At 34.9% G+C, this 26538-nt stretch overlaps 2 protein-coding genes and 2 long non-coding RNA genes across 4 annotated transcripts; 1 reads left to right on the top strand and 3 right to left on the bottom strand.

Moving 5' to 3' along the window:
- Positions 1-436: 436 nt before the first annotated feature.
- Positions 437-2728, bottom strand: LOC121215553 (uncharacterized). Its single transcript, XR_005911477.1, has 3 exons — positions 2445-2728; positions 2247-2340; positions 437-701 (listed from the first exon to the last, which is right to left on the bottom strand). It is a non-coding gene; the product is annotated as an uncharacterized lncRNA (long non-coding RNA).
- Positions 2729-3913: 1185 nt separating this feature from the next.
- On the bottom strand, positions 3914-4397 carry LOC107888628 (uncharacterized). Its single transcript, XR_005911476.1, has 2 exons — positions 4340-4397; positions 3914-4233 (listed from the first exon to the last, which is right to left on the bottom strand). It is a non-coding gene; the product is annotated as an uncharacterized lncRNA (long non-coding RNA).
- A 13556-nt stretch (positions 4398-17953) lies between these two features.
- On the top strand, positions 17954-22627 carry LOC121215429 (uncharacterized). Its single transcript, XM_041089907.1, has 6 exons — positions 17954-18599; positions 18714-18836; positions 19222-19922; positions 20034-20810; positions 20931-21419; positions 21569-22627. The coding sequence occupies exons 1-6, from the start codon at positions 17954-17956 to the stop codon at positions 22625-22627; spliced, it is 3795 nt and encodes a 1264-aa protein (XP_040945841.1).
- A 105-nt stretch (positions 22628-22732) lies between these two features.
- LOC121215552 (uncharacterized) lies at positions 22733-26457 on the bottom strand. Its single transcript, XM_041090320.1, has 2 exons — positions 26049-26457; positions 22733-22791 (listed from the first exon to the last, which is right to left on the bottom strand). The coding sequence occupies exons 1-2, from the start codon at positions 26370-26372 to the stop codon at positions 22738-22740; spliced, it is 378 nt and encodes a 125-aa protein (XP_040946254.1). The 5' UTR covers positions 26373-26457; the 3' UTR covers positions 22733-22737.
- Between the last annotated feature and the right edge of the window lie 81 nt (positions 26458-26538).

Here is a 26538-nt window from a genome sequence, read left to right as displayed (position 1 = left end):
ACTCATAATATATAATAATATAAAATATAATTTAAAAATAATAATTATTAAATATAATTTAATAAAAATATATAATTTAATAAAATTCTTAATATTAAATATTACTATATGAATTTACTAAAATCATAATATATAATACTATAAAATATAATTTAAAATAATAATTATTATATATAATTTAATAAAAATATATAATTTAATAAAATTCTTAATATTAAATATTATTATATGAATTTACTAAAATCATAATATATAATACTATAAAAATAATATATAATCTACTTTATTATTTTTAAACCGCAATACATATTTAACGTGCTAAAATATCATTAGTGAAACAAATAATTTAATTATTCTACAATAAAAAAAATTAAAAGCAATAAATACTTAAGAATTATATTTTGCATAAACATAATATTCATATATTAACAAAAGGTTACATGAAATTCATGAAATTCTATATCATAATCCATATGTTATACAGTTTTACAACATCAAAAAGTTAGAATATTGTAATCAAAGCTAGGGTTGACATCGTAAGTGATGCTGCTATATGCACCAGTAGCAGACCCCGGGTTTATAACAACTCCGCCTTCATGTTTGTAAGCGGTGAACTGGTGGGTGTGACCTGTTACAAGTATTTCTACATCCAGTTGCCTCAGTAGCATGGCTAAGGAGTCTAGGTCACCCCAGGGAATGACCTTGATGCATCAAAGTCGTATTAAGACTGATTAGTATTGGCTGAAATGTGCAGATCTACGAGGGTTCAGAGATATATCCCTCATGGATCATTCAAAAATACATGGGAAAACTTGAAAAAAAAAGAGGGAAAAAGAGCATATGCAAGTTGGACACATTCTTGCATCTGATATTTCACAACAGAATCCAAGTGACATAGGTGTGGATAACACCATTAGCATGAAATTAAATCACATATTTTTCACAGCAGGAGATGCATGCTTCAATATAAATTTATAATCCGCATCAATGGCAAACTACTTACTGATTTAAAATGCAGAGTCCACTACTATATACCAACGGAAAGAAGAAAATAATACCTGATGGCCATGTCACAATCCATAACATATGTTAACAGCCATAACATAGTAGTCTTCAGACACTTTTTTGAGTATTTTTAACGTCTTACCAACATTGAACACACTAAAGATAGCTTAAATATGTTAACAGAACAAACACCAATCATAACAATTTCCACCAGCTCTTGCAAAAATGGAGAAAGCATCACACAAGCAATTAATCTAGCAAGTATAGCATAGAAACACAAGACTAAAAGATCCTTAAAGCATATACCTTATCGCTTTCTTAACTATTCTATGTCAAGCAATTGATCTTGGCAAAACATATGAAATAGGCAACACTAGAACAAATATTTCATCTCGTTCAAATGGCCAAATCATGCAAATAATGAGTCAATTTCCTAGAAGAGAAAAAATGTTACCTAGTAATTTGTGTATCTATGCCATGTTCTGCTAACAGTCATGTCATCATCGTATAATAATTCTAATTAATAATTCATATTTTACAGATTTTGAATAACACATCTTCTTGTTATGTTTGAGTTATTTATCTGTGTATGAATATGATGTATCATTTCATCTCTAATATTGCTAGTTCTAAAGGGAAACTCTCAAGATCATAATTAGGTAGCTACAAAATCATACATAAATTATAAAAAAAAATCCAATATTCGTGATTAAATCATACATACTACTAGGCAGTATTTGTGATTAAATCCTGAATATAGACTCTCACCTAACTAATCAATCTTCTCTAAAGAAAAACATCAACTTAATCCAATACAGAAACCAAAACATAAACTCCATGTTAACATCCTCTTAATATTAAAACCCACAATTTTATCATTAAAAATTTTAAAGAAATGCAAATAAAGAGAACTCAACTAATCGAAATCACAAGCCATTCGGAAAACAATCCAAAGAACAAGAAGAGAACCACCTTGAAAAACATATGGATTTTTTTCCTTTTTCCCTTTTCCAACTTAGCTTCTTTACTGGTGGCTAGTATTTAAAGCCTATATGCTTACAGATAAGAAGGCTTTTGGATGTTCCTCACCCTACCAATTTTTTTTTATTGTCCGTCTTCATGAAATGCAAACATCCTTATCTTATATAACCATAAACGTAACCATACTTTGAGCTTAAGTTTTGATTTCTTTACAATAATTAAACAGAAAAGAAGAAGAAGCAGTAATTTAATGGTATTACCTTCAAAGTCTTGGGCAATTTCACGAACAAGCCTTTGGAAAGGCAGTTTCCTGATGAGGAGATCTCAGTACTTTGCTGGTACTTTTGGATTTAACTGCATCCAATAGAAACATCATAATTTCAATTTGTGTAAACAAGAATAAGAAAACGTGACTGAAAGGGGAAAAGAAGGGCAGAAAAAGTCTCAACCGAACTTACAATATTTGGGGAGATGAAGATGAAAGAACTTTAACTAAAAGGAATCAGGAAAAAAAATGTAAGAGATGAAGATGAAGGGCGAATGGATGTTTGATTTGGGGAGGAAGAAATCTGGAGTGATGAATTTTAAGAAAAATAGAGGCGGGATATTTTGGTCTAAAAACCTAAACGGTGGGGCGTTGAATAGGTATTCAGACCCCAACCCCTGTAATAGCAATTCCGTGAGCTGAGGGAATGCGCATGTAATAGCAACTCCGTGGAATCACAAGCGGTGAACCAAACGGCTGCTTTACTGTAGCGCGCAGAATTAAGGCGTAATGGAATAGCTATTCCATCCAACCAAATGTGATGTAAGGGCACGTTTGGTTCGCTGTATTGGATTAGAGGTGTATTGGATTAGAGGTGTAATGGAATAGATGTGTAATAGCAAATCAACTGTTTGGTTGAATGTAATGGAATAGAGGCCTAATAGTAAAACTGTGTTTGGTTGAATGTAATAGAGGTGTAATAGCATAATGGAGAAAACTAAAATGACCAGAATACCCTTAGCATAATTTTGTTTTGGTAAATGATTATTGTTATTGTTATTTAAATTTTAATAAGATTATTTATTATCAAAAATAAATAATTTAATCATATTTAAACATAATTATTATTTAATATATTTTAATTAAAATATATAATTTAATAAAATTCTTAATAATTAGCAGAAATTTGTTTTGGTAAATTATTTTATTTAAATTTTAATAAGATTATTAATATCAATAATAAATAATTTACTCATATTTAAACATAATTATTATTAAATATATTTTAATTAAAATATATAATTTAATAAAATTCTTAATAATTAATATTCTTATATGAATTTACTCAAATCATAATATATGATACTGTAAAATATAAATTAAAATAATAATTATTAAATATATTTTAATTAAAATATATAATTTAATAAAATTCTAATAATCAATATTCTTATATGAATTTACTAAAATCATAATATATGATACTATAAAATATAATTTGAAATAATTAATATTAAATATATTTTAATTAAAATATATGATTTAATAAAATTTAAAATAATTATCTAGATTCAAATTTAAGAATTATTTACATGAACAAAAATATAATATTTGTTTCTAAGTTAATTATTTTAATAAAATAATTAAATATTTATATAACGGTGTTCTCATCTTTTGGTATTTTTATATGCAATTTTAAAGATTGAATCCAAACTTAAAAGAATATTTATTTGTAAGCATTTCACCGGTTTACTTCAACTCAATTATTGATTAATTTTTAATAAACATAAATTCAATAACCATTACTATTATCTTCTGAATATTGTACTGAATTTTAGACAATTTTTTATTTTGAGAAAGGAGTTCATCATAAATGCATCACCCCTTGTCTAGTTCTCTAACCAAAGCAGGATAAACAGAATGGAACAAAAGAACATCAAGTAAAAAATAGCTGTATCTATCGAACACTGCATTTCAGGGCTTAAATTAAGCATATGTCCCAGTCCATGATCACACAATTTTGAGACAAGATTGGAAGTTCATTGTAGTTTAGATAATTGATTTATACATGGAATTAATTTCAAGTGTTGTTTACCTCTGATCCTATAGGCTGATATACCACAGACTTGCTATTTCCAAAGTTGAAAACTACCCTCACAGCAGTTAATGTATTAACGAAAAATAATAAGACATGATGTAACTATCTAAGATGTGGGTTCGCTACCGCTCGGCTCATCCAACATCTCAACCACAGGAGCATACTGCACAAGTTAAAAGCAGGAATGGTGAGGGATGATGTTGTTTATATACATATATAGAGAGAGAGAGAGATTGAAGTTCATGGAGATGAAAAAATCAGAGAGAGACCTCATCATTCTCTTCAAAGTAGATTCCATCAACTGCACTTTTTTGCTGGAACTCCCATCAAAGTAGATTCCATTACAGATTTTCATTTTCCATCCCCATTTCCCATCCCTCTCCCTTTTCCTTACCATCCCTCCTCCTACTCTTATGATTTCCCTTCCCCCTTCACATCGTTGCTTTACTAACCCTCTTCCCCTACTCTGATTCTTTCCCTCTCCCCTACCATCCTTCCCCCTACTCCGGTTCTCTAATAAAGCATCGTTTATCAATCTGGATCCTCTTCTCTGCTACACAAAGGGAGACAGTCCCTGCAACAACACAACTAACAAAAATTGCACCACCCAACACACTATTAAGACCCACTTCACATGTATTTGTCCCCAAAAATGCAGCTATATTGGCAAACACATCTGGTGCCCCATTTCTCAGTGGAAGGAGTGAAACCCCAACAATAGTTGGAGGCAACCTAAGCAGATGTGAAAGCTTCTCCAATGAACAACAAAAGTAATTCACTATCGTGTTGCCTAACAGATAAAACAAAGCAGCAAGCTAAACACCCAAAACTACATACCCTACTATCCTAAATCCTTCGCAACCATGAATACCAATGGAAAACTAACCTGTAATGAGCAAATCGGGGACGACTGCGATGTAGAAGTGTTGGAACAAAGAACCTGTAACCAATAAAGGGAAATCGATGTTACAAAAATAATCAGTTTATAAAATTGATCATATACTTTACCAAAGCAGCCTCTCTTTTAGTAACCATTCCTTTAGATTATTAAATATACCAACTTGGCAGCTTTGAATATATATGATTCAAAATGAATATTACAACAAACATTATGAAAACAAGATAAAAACAAAGGAAATGGGTGATTCCGCAAAATATATTCAACTAAACAACAAATAAACTGTTAATGAGTAATCATTGTAATATCAAAAGAATCTCGAAAACACAACACATGCTAAGGATGTTAAACACATGAAGGACCAGAAACAAGATAAATCAGATAGAAAGAACTAGGAAAAAAAAACAAGAGCTTGTATTAATGGAGGTTTTTTCTTTTGTCTGATATGTATGCAGCTAGTAGTATTTTTAGAGGTTATATATATACAGTCAAAAACACTAGCTGATCTCCATGAATACCAATGCAGCTAGTAGTATTTTTAGAGGTTATATATATACGGCATTGAAAACGTGTTGAGAATTGATCTCAACACAAATCAAATCCTTCACATATGGGCAGGGTTTAACCATAATAAAGCCTCCCGAACAGCCGAGACTTGTGCTAAATGTGGTGGCATAGTCAGCTTAAATGTTTTAACAAGTAGTTACTAAAAATTAAAAAATACAAGTAGAATTGGTTGGCATAGTCAGCTGTCTAGTGCTCCTCTTTTTTTATTTGAATTGTTACAAATATTTACTGGTATTCTTTGAGTAAAAGGTTATATTCCATTTATGTCTGTGGTTTCAACTTTTACCTCGTGGCACCATGTGGTTCTTTTTTTTTCCTTTGGGTTACAATTATCATCCTGTATTTAAATTCTATAAACTCAGGGAGTTATGCCACTAAATTTATCAGCTAAATTATAAAAATACCCTCAACTCAGAAGTCATCTATTCACACTAAGGTTCTTTTCATAATTCTATTAGATAAAATTGGCATGCTAATCCTCTATGTAACTGAAACTTAACTACAAGGTTTTAATTGGAAAAGAAAAAATCATAAGGTGCTATATGGGAATGGTTGAAATAGGAGTTGTATAGAATTTACCCCATATATTTTCAGCCTATGGTGTTCATACAGCCTATCTGAGTCTAGAGTAATTCAGGAGTGTCTCAATATATGTATATCAGGTGAGATTGTAATGTAAGTAATAATGAGCATTTTGTGAATACAAAGAAATTATACAAGTAAATTGCTAACCTAAGTAAAACTTAATGTGTCAATGGTTGTATACATTTCTATTGGTCTGGTCTTTGTCTAAAACTGTCATTCAAATCTTACAGGCTAAAAGCATATTAACAACCATGGTCCAGATTGTTTTCTTGAATTTTCTTCCAACCTAATTTGTATAATGCTTTAGTATGTTATTATTTGAGAATGTTTTGCTAGTATTGATATGTGTTTGCTTGCATTCTTAATTTCTGGTTTTAACAGTTGTGATATTAAAATAGTGCAACTCCTATCTGAATTTCGGCCCCTTTCTATGAATTTCATATTTTGTATGTTGAATAAGCAGTTTAATTGAATATCAGCTAACATTTTGTAGGCATATTTTGTTGGGAGGGTTTTGACTCAAAAGCTGAAGGAGCTTATACCTAGACAAATGTTTAAAGTACCAATTCAAGTAAGATGCGCACACTTGAAATATTATTGAATGTTTTAACAAGTAAGGCAGAATTGCTCTTTATGAAGAAAAAGAAGCAGAAAGTACAAATCCTTGTTTAAAGAAGAAAACTAGGAATTGTGCAACTTTTTTCAGTCATCTGCATTATTTGATCACACTGTGCAAGCAAAGCATATGTTTCAATCTAAAAAAGCTTTGCAAAGTAAAAAAGAATCCATGCAGATCAGCAAGCAGTGATCTTATCGGCTTTACTGCTTTGCTTTACAAGTGTGAACTACATTCACACCATCAATATGCATCACTTAGCATAAATTTATTTCCCCTCGCTTCCACCCGATCCTTGGGATCGATTAGTATAACAAGCAAAACGTTCTGGAACTAGCACCAAAAAATGAAACAAGCAAAACGAAGAAATAGAACTAGCAGAAAGAAAAAGAGTTAACTCGATATTCAAGCGAGTATTTAGCACCAAAAACAAAAACGAAGAAATAGAACTAGAAGAAACAAGCAAAGGGAAAATTCTGGGAAAAAACCCAACTCATTCAAAAAATGGCTGAAACTATTATTACGAAAAGATTCATGTAAAATGCTTCAAGAAATTAAAAAGTTTATTCATACCTCAAAAACCAAACGCCGAGACTGAGAGAAGAAACGATGAGGACAGAATCATCAACGAAAGCAGTGGGAAATGGGAGGAGAAATTATGAGGACAGAAGAGGAGAGGGTCGGGTAGGGAGGGAGGGTAAAACAGAGAGTTGGGGAGGGAAGCCGGACGTAATACCTATTACTCGATTTGGGAAGGGATTAGAAAAGCAGGGAATTTGGGGATTAGGTGGGGATTGTATTACGCGCGTAATACCTATTACAGCGAACCAAACGCCGGATTAGGGGCGTAATGTAATAGCCGCGTAATTGGTCAGTAATGGATTACCTAATACACTGAACCAAACATGTCCTAAGTTTTAAAATAATTTATTTTTAAATTATATTTAAAGGGATCCTATTTTTAAGGTTTTCACCGTCGGTAACAATCCATTTTTAATTTCTAATATCATACTTTTATGGAACTACATAATTATTTAAAAATAAATTTAAAACTTTTTAAAAAATTAAAAATTTTAAAACTGTTTAAAATGCCTGTTTTAAAATAAATTGTTTAATTTTTCAAATTTTATAAGTTTACTTAAAAAATAGTAAAATATATTAAAACACATTACAATTTATTAATTAAAAATTTAAATTAAATATATTTTTATTGTACTTTAATTAAATAAAAAATTCATTTAAGTGAAAATTGGAATTTCTTTTAGGAATTTTTATTCATTTAAATTTTTTCAAAATTATTAAATGTAATACCCCGAAAATTACTACAGTAAAAAAGTAGGTATCCTTGATAGTAAAATAAAGAAATAAAGTGACAAAAAAGGAAATTTTGAGTTATGGCAACACTGAGAATTATATTATGACATATTAATTCAAGAAAGGATTAAATTGCAAAAGTGAGAAAAGTTTTGTTGCCCAAGAGTAAATATTCAAAATTTGAGGGATTAAAGTGTAAATATGAAAATTTTGAAGGACCAATAGTGTAAATATTTTAAGGGTGGAATAATCTAGAAACTAAGGAAAATGGATGAATTAGGACCAAATTGAAAAGATGAAAATTTTTGAGGGACTAAATCACAATTTTACCAAATTAAGTGATGACTTAAGGATGGAATTTTTAAAGATTATGAAGGGCAAAATGGTCAATTAGAAGAGAGAGAAATCTAGAAGATAATGATGATGTTGGAGATATTTTATATTAATTAATTAAATAAATATTAGTTTATTAATATTTTAATTTGATTTTTAAATGATATTTTATTATTTTATTAGTATTTTATTTAGTATATATAAGAAAAGGAAGATGAAGAATCATCCATTCCATCATATTTCCATGCAACTAACGTGAGAAGAGAGGAGAAGAAAGAAAGTTTTGCTTTCTTTACAATTTGGTCCTTCCACCAAAAAATTACCATTTTCACCTAGAAATCAAAAGAATTTCCATAGCTTCCAAGAGAGAAGAATAACAAGGAGACAATGGGGAGCTAGAATATCAAGTTAGATTCAAGAAATAGAAGCTGGAGGAGAGAGAAAATCAAGTTAAAGATTGAAATCAATAGCACAAGATAAGAACATCAAGATTTCAATATATTTTTAAGTTTGATATTATTAAAAAAGCATGAAAATAATGTTATAGTAGAGCTTTCTTATATAAGGTCTTATGTTCTTGATATATTAGTGAAGAGAAATAAGTGAAAGTGATCGGAAATATTATAGAGAAGGGGAATAAGGGAGTTATACACCTAGTAATCAACATTTTGCACTAAAATAGTTTTGGACAGCAGCAGTAGGTTAACTTTGAAAAATCACCATAAATTTTGGAAATAGAATTATAGTATGCATAAAATATGGAAACAAAGCTTATTGAGTCTAGTTTCTCATAGAAGAAACGGTGTAAGTAATGGAATTGTAAATCATGAGATATAATAAATTTTGTGAGACAATGTCAGAATGAATTCGGGTTCCCCTATTCTGATTTGTAAAAATCATTAAAAATTGTAAAAAAATAATTATGGTTATAATTTATATGTTTAAAATTTTTAATGAGTCTATTTTGAATAGAAACAAATGGGAACATCATCCGAATTCTGTACAAAGATATAATTAATTTTTAGTGAAGAGGGGTTGGAACTGTCAAACAATAAAACAGGGGAAACTTTAAAGAATAAACTGTACTTATTGGTTAAACCAAAGATTTTGAAAATTTTATGGTAAGAATACGTGTGAGTCTAGTTTCAGAAAAAATTTTCGGATCTCAATTCGAAGTTCTGTAGCTTAAGATATAATTAATTTAGTGACTATGACTCAAGTGAATAGCTTGTTATGAGTAAACAAGTTAATAGTGGTATTATGTATATATCAAGGATGTGGAATGGAGTGGAGGAGGAGGAAAAATATTTATGAATATTCAGCTAATATGAGTTTATTTTAAAATAGCTAATTTACATGTTTTAGGTTCAGGGACTAAATTGAATAAAAGTAAAATTTTAAGGGTAATTTTGTAAAAAAGTCAAAAAGTGACCAAATTGCATGAAATGAATTGTTTTATTATTTAAATTAATAAATTTAATGAAATATTAATTTATATCAAGATTGGGTGAAAATTCGAGGAAAATAGAAAATTACCAAAATGCCCCTAAATTTTGGTATTTCTGTAATTTAGCCTGGTAAGTTCGTGTAACTTGAATTATATTCTTAGATGATTGAAATATATATATTGGATTGAGAAATTGATTTGAATTGTGAACATGAGAAATTGTGAATTGAATGAAATGGAAATGAAGCTTTGAATTACATGAGTAAATATCGGGTCTCGTAGGCCCTATTTGTTATGAATATAATATTTCGAGGATATGTTGTAAATAATTATAAAAGTACATTAAAAATTTGAAAGTTTTAATTCGAATAAAATTTCGTAACTCGGTTTAATACGTATGCAAATGTATGTCTTCTAGTAATGCCTCGTACCCTATTTCGGCGTCGAATACGGGTAAGGGGGTGTTACAATGTGACATCGGCAGATTCGGTCATAACGTTTAGACCGGGTTTAGGGTGTTATATTAAATATATTTTAATTTATAAACATAAAATTGACCCATGATGAAAAATTTGTAAAAAATTATATTTAACTTATCACATGTAGTAATACTATAGTATATAGGAAATCAAATAAAAAAAATTAAAGTAACTTAGAAAGATAAAAAAGAAATGAAAAAACAAACATCAAATAAAATTATGGGCAAAATACCAATAAAAGCCCTTTTTTTTAAAAACTTACTGAAATGGGCCCTTTAAAAAATTAATTACAGGAATGGTCCAATTCTCCGAAAACGCGTCCACTTCAGCGCGTTGTCAGGTGACGAGGCAGGAAAACGCTTCCTTAAGGGAGCGCTTTGCCTACGTGGACATAAAGCGCGCCCTCAAGGACGCGTTTTGCCCGTGTCTCCTGCTGGTTAGGGTTTTGGGTTTTTATTTTAGGGTTTAGGGTTAAGATTATGTGGTTTTTAGGTTTAGGATTTTAAAGAAAAAATTAAATAAATAAGGGATTAGGGTTTAGGGTTTATTAATTAAATTAATTATAATTTTTTCAAAATTGTATTAGATTTCGTGTTTATGGTTTTTAAAGAAAAAATTAATTAAATTAGGGTTTAGGGTTATTTGAGTAAATTAATTAAATTTTTTTAAAAAATTAGATTAAGGTTTAGTGTTAATTTAAAAAAGCTCCCACGTGAACGCGCTTTTGCTACAGTAGCTCCTGAAAAAATAATTTCGAGAAAACGTTCCTAAGCAAATAGTGTTAAAAACGCTTTAAGCAAGATGCTTTGTCAGCAAAAGTATTGAAAGAAGCTCCCACGTGGACGTGCTTTTGCTATAGTAGCTCTTGAAAAAATAATTTCGAGTTCACGTTTCTGAGCAAATAGTGTCAAAAACGCTTTAAGCAGGATGCTTTGTCAGCAAAAGTACCGAAAGAAAACTCCCACGTGGACGCGCTTTTGCTACAGTAGCTCTTAAAAAAATAATTTCGAGTAGATATTTCTGAGAAAATAGTGTCAAAAATGCTTTAAGTAGGATGCTTTGTCAGCAAAATTACTGAAAAAAGCTTCCACGTGGACGCGCTTTTGCTACAGTAGCTCCTGTTTGGCCTGAGGCTATAAATGAGACAAAATTTTTTCTCAGATTGCATAAGTTACAGCAAAAAAAATTTAGAAAGTCTAAGAAGGATAGAAATTGAAGATGAGTAAACGTATTAGTGTTGTTATTTACTATGATGGTGATGTTCGTCACACCGAGAACGGTGTTGTTTTTTTATTGGAGAATACAGTGCAACTGGTTTTTAACCAGAACATAAATTTGACAAAACTTCGTAAAAGAATTAGGCATAAAATATTTGGAATGACACCAATGAAAGTTCTGTCTATTACATATCGATTTTGTTTTTCTGTTGATCCAGTAACATATGACTCGTTCGACGTAAAAGGGGCTTGTAGCTTGGAAGCAATGGTGCAGACTTATCTCGCTAGTGGAGCACCTTATATGGAGTTATATGTACAATTTACATCGTCAAATGATGCACTTGCGACTGTTGTTCGAGAGGTATACACGACCCCTACCCGACACTCGATTAGTGGATTACAAAATACGGAAGAACCCATGTTTGGTAGCGGTATGGAATACACATCCCCTGCAAAACACTCTGTCAGTGGATGAGACATGCACCAGGTGGGTCTATGTTTGATGCTGGAAATACGTACTAGGGAACGACATCAATTTCTAGTGGTTGGCAATCTACATCCAATTGGGGACATTATGAAATGCCAGAAGAATGGATGATATACTCCCTACGACGTCCACCAGTGAGGGGACCTCGTACGTTGCAGATGATGGTGGGTTAGAAGATGGCTCCGTTATGGATCCACCTCGAGAGCCCGGGCCCGATGGTGCAGAAGTTACATTATTTTCTAAACTGGAGCCTATTCCAACCGAACCTGAAAATGTTGAAGGGGGTTCAGATGAAAAAGAAGATCTGCGATTCAGGGCATACTCACCTCCAGCCCACATGCGTAATGTCGATCTATCTGCAGGTAATGCATTAGAAGTTTCCAGATTTACCACACAGGTTGTGTGATCGTACAAGTTCGATACTGGATTCGGGTGAATTTGAAGTTGGTAATGAGTTTTCCAATAAGGATAATTTTATTGGTGCATTGAAACAACATAGCATCAATAACGGCGTTAACTACCACGTGGTTAAATCCAAAGCTAATAAGTTTAAGGTGAAGTGTGCAGTGCAATATGGTACATGTTCATGGAAAATTTACCCCTCGTTGAGGAAAAAAACAGGGTTGTAAGAGATAAAAAAAGTACAAAGATCCACATACATGTGCCACAGGTACAGTATTTAAGATTTCTGAATAATACTGTTATTATGTAATGTTACATTATTTAATGTACTCCGTTGATAGGTATTTCACAAGATCATCCCAAGATGGATTCAGCTATGTTAGCTAGCTTGATACTACCCACGGTGAAGGCAAATCCCAAGACTTCAGTGTCAGTCTTAATTGCCAATATTCGTAGCCAAATGAGGTACACGCCCTTTTACCACAAGGCTTGGATAGCTAAGCAGAAGGCGTTAGAGAAGATGCATAGTAGGTGGGACGCTTCATATAATGAAATATGGCAGTGGTGTCAAGTCTAGAGAGATACGTCCCAGGTTGCATAACAGACTTTGAAACGAAACATGGGTACTACAACGGCCGATGGCTACGTGGATGCCAAGTGTTCAAACGCCTGTTTTGGACCTTTAAGCAATGCGGAGACACATTTTCATACTGCAAGTCATTGGTACAAATTGATGATACATTTATGTTTGGTAGATATACCCATCAACTATTGCTAGCAGTGGCACAGGATGGCAGTGGGAGAATTCTTCCAATTGTGTTTGCAATAACACCGGAGGAGTCAGCTGATGACTGAGATTTTTTTCTATCTAGGTTAAGGAGGCATGTGTACCCCCAACCTGATATCTGTGTTATTTTGGATCGGGGCATCGGAATACTAGTTGCAATTAATCGATAGGGAAGCTCATGGCATCACACACACCATCGGTATTGCCTAAGGCATGTTGTTTCCAACTACTACATGTAATATCCATCTAAGAGTGAACGACGACAAGTGACTAACATGTGTATTTAGTCTCTATTAATATAATTTTGTTTGTCATTTTGAATTTATTCTAAATGAAATAGTGGTATGTAATATTTTCTATAAACTTATATTGGCAGGGTATGAAATAAATAAAGACCGTTTTCACGAGATGTTGGCAGTTTTGCGTTCAATTAACGGCGAAGGCGCGAACTACCTTTGTAACATACCTTTTGAACAGTGGGCACAAGCATACGATAGCGGACTACGATATGGTCATATGACCTCAAACCTGGCTGAATGCATAAATTCTGTTCTAAAAGAAACGCACCATCTACCGATAACAATTATGCAGGCCAGATGCAGGGAGGTCGTGTATGGTGCAGTAAGCTAGTGCAAGAAATTAACAAGGCCAAGGCACGGGCGAACACCATGAACACAGTGTGTCACGATCGAGACAACCTATGGTTTCGCGTGACAGAGTTTGACAGACCGCACCAAAGTGTTATTGGCGGGCAATATCATGTACACTTGCGAAATAGAACTTGCGACTATGAGATGTTTGACGCACTTCGTTATCCATGCGCTCATGTAATTGCAGCTTGTCAAAATCTCTATCTGGATTTGATAAGCTATGTCGACGAAGTGTACAAATTAGAAAACATGTACAACGTTTGGAGACCGTTTTCCCACAGGTCCCAGATGAACGTAAGTGGCTGCCTGTATCGCTTGCTCCCTTTAAGCTGTTATCGGATAGAGAATTGCGTCACAAACTAAAGGGTTGACCTTGCGCGACTAGAATACGTAACAACATAGATATCTGAGAAATAGCCAGTCAACCCAAGTTCTGCGGATGGTGTAGGAACCTAGGCCATAAAAGCAGATCATGCCCAAATCGCAATAGTTGAACGTTGTTGTAAAAAACTTTGTATTATTTATATTATTTTAAATCAAATAATATGGAAATATTCAGAATATTGACTTATTTAAAAGAAAATCTATTTTATTAAAATTTTTGAAGTAAATTACAATTACTTTATTCAAAACAACGTTTTATTTTATTAAATGAAATAATATAGAAATATTCAAAATATTGTGTTATTTAAAAGAATTTCTATTATATTAAAAATGTAAAAGTAAATTTCTATTTTAGTACATGAAATAATATTGAAGAATTACTATTTTATTACATCAAATAATATCAAAATATTCAAAATGCTTGTACAAATATAATAAAGTAAAAATCAATCTCCATACCAGCCGGATTCAGTGCCACATGGTGGTCGTCAATGATTACGCGCTGGATTCCTCCTTTGTCCAGCTTCCGGCGGGGGTTGTGGTTGCTCCGGTGAGGATTCTGGTTCTTCCAGTAGGGGATCTAGTTGTCGGTGTTGGGACGATGAGCCACCTTGGTAGAATAGTGACTGTGGAGGTATTTGCATCACCAACGGTAGAGCTATTTGAAACCCATACGGTGATGGGGATTGGTAAAAAGAATAGCTCCTCGATGGCCCTTTACGCGGTCCACACGGCGTAATCAAAAATAGAGATGAACCGGGTCATTGACTCCAACTTGCCATAGGACTAAAAAAAGGAAACATATAAGGGTTAGGATACATAAAAGAGCTAGGATACGCATCTGGCATCATCTGAAAAGGTTGTGCTGTGGGTGTCGTCGGTTGAAGTGTTGGGCCAGGTGACTGTGTCGGTGCTGTTGCTGGGCCTGGTGATTATGTGGGCACTGTTGATGGACCTGCGTCGTCGTGCCTTCTTCTTAGATTTAAAGGGCCATGTCATTCCCTTTGGACATGCAATTAACGTTGCCTCTCCTCTTCCAACAATAAATACGGCTTGTCATGGATCCTAAACCATGGCATGTATTCCGGCACTCACGCTAACTCTAGAACGATGATCGGTTCCTGAGTAGGTATATAATCTTATCGATCTTCTCATATTTAGATGTAGTGTGACCAGAATCTCGACTAATCTGTATGCAATTGCCGTAGGTCAATTTTGTGATGATCATCCAACACCTTAGGTGCCACGGGAATCGGTTGTCGGAATCTAAATTACTGTAATACTTTGTCCAACTGGTGCATCTCCACAGCCGCAAAGTTGACCAATGGGACTTTCACATGCTAATCGTTTGGATTGTGGAAGTACTCATCCGGAATTACTGCCCAAATTGTCGGATCCTCGTATGGTGTCCATTGAAACTATATAAACATGATGGAAATATTAGTTATATACATAATACATAATACTAAATACTAAGTACCAATCGACTATCTCATGATAGAAATATCTATTTTATTTAATACTTACTTGTGCTTTCGACCGTTGGTCTAATAGAAGTCGTATATCTTTAAGAGAGGCAGGTAATCGAGCATAACTTGCCGAATGGTTCCACCTAATTAAATAAATTTTTAGCATTCGATTATATTTTAAATCTACGTAATAATTGTAAAATCTAATATAAAATTTACCTCGTTATGAGTGGGAATGTATACGAATGGTCCACTCGAGGACGTAAAAATAGAAAGTGAAACCGTGCCCATGACTGCAGTAGTGATAGGCAACCTCCGATTTTCGCTTTATTCGGTCATGTCGCCCCGCACATCTCCCGGTACAATGTTGCCAACACGGCAAACCCCCAACTAAATTCACCAGCTGCTCTAAAATCAACAAGTTTCAGCAGCCATCTTAGATGTACAAGGTTCCATGACAAGTCCGACATCAGATAACCTCCAATTATCTGAAGAATGTATGCCTGAGCATATCAAATTTTTTTCCAGTTCGGTAGAATCATCATTCGACTTCCGGAATGTGTCTCGTAACCAGCCCATCTCGAGCTGACCTCCGTTAATATTCTCCGGAATAGCACCCAAATGCTCGTAGCATACCGCTCCTCAATCATCTAATTGAACAGAACTGGTGACCGCATACCCGTCAACCGGTAATCCCAATTTCAAATTTACGTCTTCCAAAGTGATAGTGTATTCTCCACATGGAAGATGGAATGTGTGCGTCTCGGGTCTCCACCTCTCAATCAACGTACTGATGAGTTTCAGGTCCAACTTGCATCCTCAGCCTACCGTCGCCACGTGTCAAAAACCCGCTTCCCCCAGGTAATTCTCTACCAACGGTGATGGAGGACCATGCATATTACGGATATAACATTGCAATATCTGATCTACAGACTTTTATAAGAAATAATAAAATAAAAATCATTTAAAATTGCATAAATAAAAAAATATTAAATAATATTTAAAAATTAAATTTAACACTTACCGTTTTCATTTGTTCGACGGATATGTGCTTGTTGTCGAAACGAATTAATTCTCCAGCCATTGCTAACACGGTCAAATTTTTATGATTTAAAAAAATTCAAAAAAATAAAAATAAAGCTTTTTTTAAAATAATTAAAAAATTAAAGCTTTTTTAAAAGGAATTTGAGAGGAAATTGAAAGGAAATTGAGAGGAATTTGAGAGGAATTTGAGAGAATATTGGAGAGAAATTGAGAGAAAGGATTTAAGTGTGAAAGGATTTGAGAGAATTTGTTTTTACCGTTAGGGGGTCACCAACGGTAAAAAAAGTAGTTGTTGCTACAATTCACACGCGGGCAAAACGCTTCCTCAATGAAGCACTTTGTCCACGTGGACAGAAAACACATTCTTAAGGGCGCGCTTTATGTCCATGTAGGCAAAGAGCTTCCTTGAGGAAGCGTTTTCCTGCCTCGTCACCTGACAACGCGCTGACGTGGACGCGTTTTCGGGGAAATATGGTCATTCCGGTAATTAATTTTTTAATGGGCCCATTTTAATTAATTTTTAAAAAATAGGACTTTTATTGGTATTTTGGCCTAAAATTTTCTTTACTATGGTAAAATAGCAAACACCTTTTATTTTGAAATAAAGTTTTCTTTACCATTAGATTTTAGGTGTACCCACTTCCACCCTCCACCTCTCATAAAAAAATTACTTTCTTATTAATGCCATTAATCTCTATTTAGGATTGTTAAAATTTGATTATTTTGATCGATTAAATCGATTGTACGGAAAATTGATAATCCAATCAAGTCATATGCTGTCATAAAACCAAAAAGAGAATTGAACGGGTAACAAAAATCAATTGAATCAATTAAGAAAACTGGTTCAATCGAATTAAAGCTAGTTTAAATATTTAGTATTGTTAGGTCTGTCGTTTTTGGCACGTTTCTTTGTCTGCCGTTTTTTGGCACGTTTCTTTATTGTTCTGGTTCAAGGTTTCTAGTTGGTTCTTGGGGCAGTTTTTTGGGGTGTTTTACTGAGGGATTCTCGCTCAATTTTGTTTCGTTTTGATTGGTAGAGTTGGGTGGTTTAATGGAGGATGCGTTGGATAACTTAAGGCTACTAGATGATGAGGAGGAAGCGTTCCAAGGGGATTAAGAAGCGACGGGTGGAGTTCATCAACTCTGTTTGGTGGGTCGATACCTTACGGATAGTGTTGTTCACTTTCCCTCATTACGTTATATGATGGCGGATCTCTGGCATCTTATAGGAGGGCTTTGTATAACGGAGTTAGGGGAGAAACGATATCTCTTTCAATTTTTTCATGAGGTTGATCTTGAACGGGTTCATACCGGTATATCGTGGTTTTTTAATAACCATTTACTCATATTACAAAAAGTTCCAGTTGGGGTAAATCCAGCAGCGACGGAGTTGAATCATTCAGAGTTTTGGATACAGGTTCACGAGTTGCCTCCGGGGCTGATGAGTGTGGCAATGGCAAAACAATTTGGGGATTTTTACGGTAAGTTTGTTGAGTATGATTCGTCCATTCCGTCTATGGGCGGTCGAAATTATTTGCGTATTCGTGTTAGCTTAAATGTTGCTGTGCCGTTGAAGCGTAAAAAGAAAGTTCTGGTAGGGAAGTCTATGGTTGTTTATGCTCGATTCAAGTATGAGAAGCTAAGTTTGTTTTGCTTTATTTGTGGCAAGTTAGGGCACGGGGAGAGCTACTGCCCTTGCCGACTAACTATTGATTCATCTAAAATAGTTTTTGGATGGGATTTGTCATTACGTGCGGAGGCTAGGCGTAGGAGTATGGTGATGAGTAGGTGGCTGCGGACAGTAGATGGGTCACCGTGTCATGATAAAAATTTGGCAGGTGTCAAAGATGGTAATTTGGCTAATATGGGGAAAGATTTGGGCCTTCATTCTAGGGGTTTTGGTAGGAATTTGAATTCTAAAATTAATCCTAATTTAATTCCTTTGAGATCTGCTCAAATTTAAGGTGTTGGTACATTAGCTAAGGGGTGTGATGGGAACTTTGTTGGTATGAGCTCTGATGGGGTCGATTATGGGCCTATAGAGTTGGCGTTGGTTGAGGAAAATGACCCACTTACGGCTATGGAGGGTAAAACATGGTAGAGAGTGGTGGAGAGTTCACATGATTGTATGGACACTAATGAGGGATCAGGTTTAATGGATGTTTCGGCTAGCTCTGATGGCCAGAGTAGCCGAGCCCGATAAAAGTGCTAAGCTAGAATGTTCGTGGTTTGGGGAGATCACGAATAGTTAAAAGGCTCAAGAATAAGTTAAGAGCTATTAATCCCCGTATTTTGTTTCTTATGGAGACAAAATTGAGTTCGAAAAAAATGGAATTAGTCAGGCTAAAGTGCGGTTTTGAGAATGGAATTGATGTTGGTGCCATAGGTGCAAGAGGGGGGTTATCGTTGGGTTGGAAAGGAAATGCATTGGTTCAACTTAAAAGTTTTCTTCTTATCACATTGATGTTGAAGCCCATGATAATGAGTGTGGGGATACCTGGAGGTTAACGGGGTTTTATGGAAATCCGGATGAAAGGTGTAGGGTAGCCTCGTGGGATTTGCTGCGCCAGCTGAATCATGGTCAGGTCATTCCTTGGGTGGTTTTGGGAGATTCCAATGAGATTACGAGCTCTTTTGAGAAGAATAGTGGTCGGCTCCGATCTGATCGTCAAATGAGGAATTTTCGCAGGGCTCTCGAAGACTGTAACCTTAATGATTTAGGTTTTATTGGTCATTGGTTTACATGGGAACGAGGTCGGTTTGCTTCAACAATTATAAGGGAACGTCTGGATTGTGGGGTATCATCTTTGAGTTGGGTAAATCTATTTCCAGGGTATCGCCTTGAACATTTGAGTCATTCGTTTTCTGATCACTGCCCCCTACTTTTGGATACGTTGGGAATGGTATGGAATAATCAAAATGGCTTTGTAAAGGCGTTTCGTTTTGAGACCAAGTGGTGTCTTGATAGCTCGTTTGAAGGGTTGGTTCAAAAATGGTGGGAGGAAGAATCTGGTGGAGTATTGAATAAGTTGGAAAAAATGGGTCATCAGATGTTAAAGTGGAGTAAGGCTACTAGTAGTAAGGAGAGGAGGAATCGGTGGGTACTAGAGGACAGACTATCTAGTCTTTATGACCAAGATCCTTCTGATGAGATTCTAGCTGAGATTTTGGAGGTCCAAGTCGGACTTAATCTGGAAGCTGATAAGGAAGAATTATTTTGGGAGCAGCGTGCCTGAGTTAATTGGCTGAGGAATGGAGACCGGAATACTAGTTTTTTTCATAAGGTTGTTGTGCAACGACATTTTCGTGGTAGAATTTCTGAACTGGAAGATGCTGCTAGTAGGAGGACAACTTCATTTGAGGATTTTTTACAGATTGCTACTGACTACTTTTGCAAGCTGTTTTTCGCTTCGGAAAGTGGTTCGAATGAGCCCTTGTTTGGTTTAGTGGAAAGAAAGGTTACCGATTGCATGAATGAAAGATTGTTGCAACAGTTTACGGAGGAGGAAATTACAAATGCGGTTAAGTTATTAGCTCCTTTGAAAGCTCCTGGTGTGGATGGCTTTCCAGCTTTCTTTTTTCAGCGGTATTGGCATATTATTGGTCCTGCAGTATCTCAATATTGTTTAAATGTTTTACATGGTCATTTGGATATAGGTGATATCAATAAAACACGTATAATTTTGATTCCAAAGATTGATAAGCCAAGACATATGTCGCATTTCAGACCTATAAGTCTGTGCAATGTTATTTATAAAATTATTGCTAAGGTGTTGGTCTTACGGATGAGTGATATGCTGGGGACTTGCATTAATGAATCTCAAGGGGCGTTTATTCCAGGTAGGCTAATTTCTGACAATGTGTTGGTAGCTTATGAGATTCTTCACTCGTTAAAAATGAAGAAGAGGGGTAAGAAAGGCCACTTTGCGCTTAAGCTCGATATGAGTAAAGTATATGATCGAGTGGAATGGGATTTTTTGGCGGGGATGATGAAGCATTTGGGTTTTCATACGGATTGGGTTGTTCTTATCATACGTTGTGTTTGCTCGGTTTCATACTCTGTTAGCCTCAATGGTTCTAATAGTGAGTGGTTTTCTCCTTCCAGAGGTTTACGACAAGGGGATCCTTTAAGTCCTTACTTGTTTTTGATTTGTGCTGAATGATTTTCTCTGCTTATTCAGGACGCAAAGGATAAAGGGAAGATGTTGGGGGTACCTATAGGTAGAGAGAAATTTTCGGTCAGTCATTTATTTTTTGCTGGTGATTGCATATTATTTGGGGATGTTTCATGTGAATGGGCTGAGGTGATTCGGGATGTTATCAAAGAGTATGAAATGGTTTCGGGGCAGCAAGTGAACTTTGATAAGTCCCTCATATATTTTGGCACGAATGTGGCTTCTAGTGTACAGGAGGAGATAGTCAGACTGTTAGGGGTTCGGGTGGCTTCTAATCCTGAGAAGTACCTAGGCTTGCCTATGATGGTGGGTAGGAGGAAAAAGTGGGCCTTTGCTAATTTTGTGGATCGATCAGGAAGCGGATTGAGGGGTGGAGTTTACGCTACCTGTCAATGGGGGGTAAGGAGGTTTTTGTCAAGTCAGTTTTGCAAGCAATTCCAATTTATGTTATGCAGTGTTTCCTGCTGCCAAAGACGTTATGCTGTGCACTTGAAGGTATTATGAATCGGTTTTGGTGGACGAATAATAAAACTTTGAAAGGCATCCATTGGAGTACTTGGGACACGTTATGTAAACCAAAATGGTTGGGAGGCCTGGGGTTTAAAAATTTGTTCTTATTTAATAAGGCCTTATTAGCGAAGCAGGTATGGCGCATCTTATTCCAGCCTCATTGTCTTCTTGCAAAGGTTTTAAAAGCCCGTTATTTTCCTTTCACTGATATTTTAACAACAAAGGTTGGTTCTTACCCTTCATTTGCCTGGAGAAGTATTTGCAGTGCTCGGGAACTAATTGGAGATGGACTTTTGTGGCGGGTGGAAACTGGTGTTCGAGTCAATATCTGGAATGACCCTTGGTTACCTGGAAAGGAAAATAACAGAATCCCGGTTCAGGAAATTCGGCCTAACTGGACAACGGTTAATCAGCTTATTAATAATGGGGATTGTACTTGGAATAGAGAGTTAGTACAAAGTTTCGTGGATGATGATACAGCAAATCGTATCTTCTCGATTCCTCTCTTTGAAAGCGGATCAGAGGATGTTCTGGTATGGAAATATGAGGGTTCAGGCGAGTACTCTGTTAGGAGTGGGTATCGGGTTCTCATTACAGAATGTTTACAAAACAATTTACATCAGTCTACTAGTGGTGCGGATTACAAAGGATTTTACACTGATTTATGGGCTTCGAACATTCTTGGAAAAATTAAAATTCATGTATGGAGGCTGTTCAACAATCTGGTGCCTCACTATGGTAATTTGACGCGTAGAAAATTGTCCGTGAAGACTGTATGTTCGCTGTGCCAGGAAGAGTTCGAGAATAGTGAGCATCTACTGTGGTCTTGTGGGATACTGCAGTGTGTGTGGTCCTCGTTACATATTCCACTTCCTTCCTTTGATGTTGCTCTGGATTTTAAAAATCGATTTGTTAGTACGTATCTAGCTGGTAATGACCGACAGAGACGACTTATTTCTATTTCCTTATGGTGTCTCTGGTTTCATAGAAATAAGTTGGTACATGAAGGGGTTAAATTATCAATGTCGAAGGTATTGGGGTTCATTAGGGGTTATGACCAGGATCTTGGATTAATGCATAAAAATTTATGCCCTTCTAGTTCGTTGGGCAAGGAGCTTTGGAGGCCTCCTGATCCTGATGTTATTAAGATTAATTTTGATGCGTCTTATGTTCAGGAAAAAAACTTGCTGTAACAGCAGCCTTAGCCAGAGATTGCAGAGGGGAAGTGGTAGGGGCAAATACTTATCTGTTAGAGGATGTTGGCGATGCTTTTGTGGCTGAGGCACGAGCTTGTGAAAGGGCGCTACTCCTTGCACGCATGATGGGCTTTCGGCGACTGTTGGTGGAAGGGGATTCCCTGTCAGTCATCAAATATGTTCAGAAGAAAGGTGTAACGGCCCAAATTTCAGTGATATCGGAACAGTGATTTGAGATCACTAAATCCGACAAGTATGTTTAAAAATTTAATAAATTAATAATTATGAGTCAAGTGTGAATTTAGAAGAATTTTGAATTAGTGAATTTTGTGTAAAAAAAGAGAGAGAAAAGAATTTAATAAGTAAATTGGGTCTAAAATGAGGTATCGAGACCTCGAATTCATAAACCGAGCCATAAATATTTCTAGAAATATTTATGGAGTGTAAATAAGTTAGTATTAAAGTTTCGTCAAGAAATTTTAAGATTTCGGTAGTTAATTAGGTGAAAAGGACTAAATTGAACTAATTGTAAAATTGTGAGATGTGATTAAATAGCTTACGTATTTAAAAAGATGGATTTAAAGAGCAATTAGACCCAAAGGTTAATGGCTGGACGGTTTGGGTATGAAATAAGCAAGAAAACAATGTGAACAAGGGGCAAAATTGGAAATAGCATAAAAGTTAGTAATTAAATAATGATGTAATTGAAAAATCTAGACATTTTCTTCATCTTTCTCAGCCAGAAACGTCGTACCAGGTCTCCTATGCTGGTTTTTCATATTTTTACACCATGTAAGTTCAATTTTTACTATTTCTCAGTAATTTTTATGTTTTGGTGACTTTTACAATTAGGTCCAATCATCTAATTCATTAGTTTTTGATTTGGTGGGTGAAATTGGAAGTTACCCTGGCTGAGTAAGGGTAGTATATGATGAATTATTATGAAATTGAAGTTCTAATTTCATATTAAGGTTGTTTTATTAAGTCATTTTGATAGAAAATGGTATTTAGGACCTAATTGTGAAAAAGTTGTGAATTAGATGTTGGTGTTGAAATTGAGAATATCAAAGGTTGTGAAATAATTTATAATGATAAAATAAAATGTTAATTGAGAAAAATTAGTTCAATTGATGGGTGAATTGAGTAGGGACTAAATTGTAAAAACTGTAAATTTTAGGGTAAAAGTGTAATTTCGAAATTTGAACAGCATAAGTTGTGAAGTGAAGTAGAAATCAAATAAATGCTAATGAGTAGAAATAATTTATATTATAGATCAAGAGAAACGAGATTCAAGTCGTGATCGAGGGAAAAATAAAGTTTACGAGGAATAGGCTCGATTGCTAATATTTTATATCGAGGTAAGTTCATATGATTTTTAATAATGCAATGTGTAATTTAATGTTTTGAAATGAAAATTTCATGAATGATATAGTATATTATTGTATATAAAATGTCATTAAACTGTGATAATTGTAAAATGATATTTGAATAAAAGTACAAATTAAATGGAACAACGGACTTGAGTACTTTCATTCAGTGGCTAAGACGAATTGACGGAAAAGACCATGGTTGGACCATGGCAGCATGTGAAATGTGATTTCCGTATAAGACCATAGCTGGGCTATGGCTTCGGAGAAATGTGATTTGTGCTTCCGTATAAGACCATAGCTGGGCTATGGCTTCGGAGAAATGTGATATGTGCTACTGTATAAGACCATATCTGGGATATGGCATCAGTGTGATATGTGATCCGTATAAGACCATGGCTGGGCTATGGCCTCGGTATGTGATATGTGACTATGTGCAAGACCATAATTTTACTATGGCATTGTGATAATGAGGTACTCAATTCCGTAGTTGTTCCCTAATTTGATTATGAACGAAAATGTAAAATGGCCCGAAAAGATTAAGAATTGGTGAATACTATGAAAATGACACGATTTGGAATAAGTTCTTGATACTTGATGACATTGAGATTATGGATCTATGCTTATGAAGCATAATTATGTATTCTTACCATGATGGATGAAATGATATTGTATGGATTTAGTGAATAATAGTGGTGAATGAATAAATATGGCCTTGGCAGTTTTGGATTACTGCAGTAGTGTAACTTTTGAAATTCACCATAAATTATGGAAATTGAGTTAAGGGCTGAATAAAATATGAGATTAAAGCCTGATGAGTCTAGTTTCATATAGAGGAAACGGTGCATGCAATTGGATTTTATGTTATAAGATATTTAAATTGTTGTGAGACAGAGTTTGAATGACTTCGAGATCCCCTGTTCTGATTTTAGAAAATCATTAGAAATTGTACAATTGTGGTGTTTTATCTTAAAAGCATGTTGGTAATTGCTTATTAATTTCATATGGACTTACTAAGCATTTATGCTTACTCCCTCCTTTTCATTCCTTATAGTTTTGACAAGCTAGCTCGGAAATCGGGAACGGTCGGAGGCCCACTCACACTATCCGTATACCATCTTGGCATAATGGCTTGTATATTTTGAGTATGGCATGTATAGCATTATAATCATTTTGTATATATGGTCTTATGATATGGTTATTGAGTGGTATGGAAATGCTTGGTAATGATTAGCCATTGGAATGGCTAATCATGATCATATTTGGTGTTATGTATGTCAAATTGCTAGTTAATCCATGGAAACCATGAAATAGGTAAAATTTACCATAAAATAGATTCAGACAGCAGTAGAGATGAGAATTTGAAAAAATCACTAAAAATAGTAGAAATGGAATTAAATAATGAATAAGTTATGGAATCGAAGCTTGATGAGTCTATTTTCATATGGAAGAAGCGAAACAGGTATATGATCTATATTTTATGAGATGTTTAAATTTTTGTGAAACAGGGCCAGAGCGATTTCTGGATCCCCTGTTCTGAATTTGGAAAATCACCATAAATTTTAAAAAGATAATTAGAAGTCATGCTTTATATGTACAGATTCCTTATTGAGTCTAGTTTTATTAGAAACAAACGGCATAGTCATTTAAGCTCTGTACAGGGAGATATCTGATTCGTAATATCAGAGGTCAGAGTAGTCGAACCCTGAAACAGAGGAGATTTTAACTAATAAACTGTACTAATTGGCCCAACCGAAAATTCTAGAAAAAAAATTATTAGATAGATATATGAGTCTAGTTTCAGGAAAAATTTACGGAATTGGATTTCGAGTTTCGGAACTCGAGATATGAATTTTTAAGCAACTATGACGCAGTTGGACAGCTTGTCCGAATTTGTTTAAGTGCTCAAATAAGTTTAGTAATGCCTCGTGCTCGACTCCGGTGACGGTCTCGGGTAAGGGGGCGTTACAAAAGGGGTTGATAGATCGGTTCTTAGGCCGACTACTTTTCATATACAACGATTGCACTTATTATTTGATGAAGTTACTTACAACTTTGTGCCCCGGACGGTCAACAATGCGGCACACGTCCTGGCGCTGGAAGGTCGGAGGAGGAAGGTGTGTGGTAACTGGGCTGATGGTGTACCGGAGTCCGTGAGGCTGGCGGTGAAGAAGGACTGGTTGCTTTGGAGTCAAAAGGTCTGATTTTGCATGTGGTTTCGCTTTGAGGTTGGAGAATGTTCCTTGAATCTCCAATAATAGTTTCAAAGCGTTGGTTGCTCTTGGTTGCTTGCTGAGTGTTGCAGATGCTGTGGAGAGCTCGTCTGGTTGATATCGGGTGTCGAAGAGGTGCTGCTGCAGGTTCATGAAGTTCATCTTTATTTTTTTGATCGTTACTTTCTAGGACTAATTGATTGCTATGCAGGCCAGCTGGTTTTGTCTGCTGTTGACGTTTGTTCTTCTGTTTTGAGAACCTTTCAAATTCTTTATGAGCCTGTTTATTTATAATATCAGTCTTTATTTGACAAAAAAAATATTTTTG

Source organism: Gossypium hirsutum, chromosome D03 (genome assembly GCF_007990345.1).
Source record: "Gossypium hirsutum isolate 1008001.06 chromosome D03, Gossypium_hirsutum_v2.1, whole genome shotgun sequence".
Classification (NCBI taxonomy): Eukaryota; Viridiplantae; Streptophyta; class Magnoliopsida; order Malvales; family Malvaceae; genus Gossypium; species Gossypium hirsutum.
Note: the sequence above shows the minus strand (reverse complement) of the source record. Positions and strands in the feature narration are given on the sequence as shown.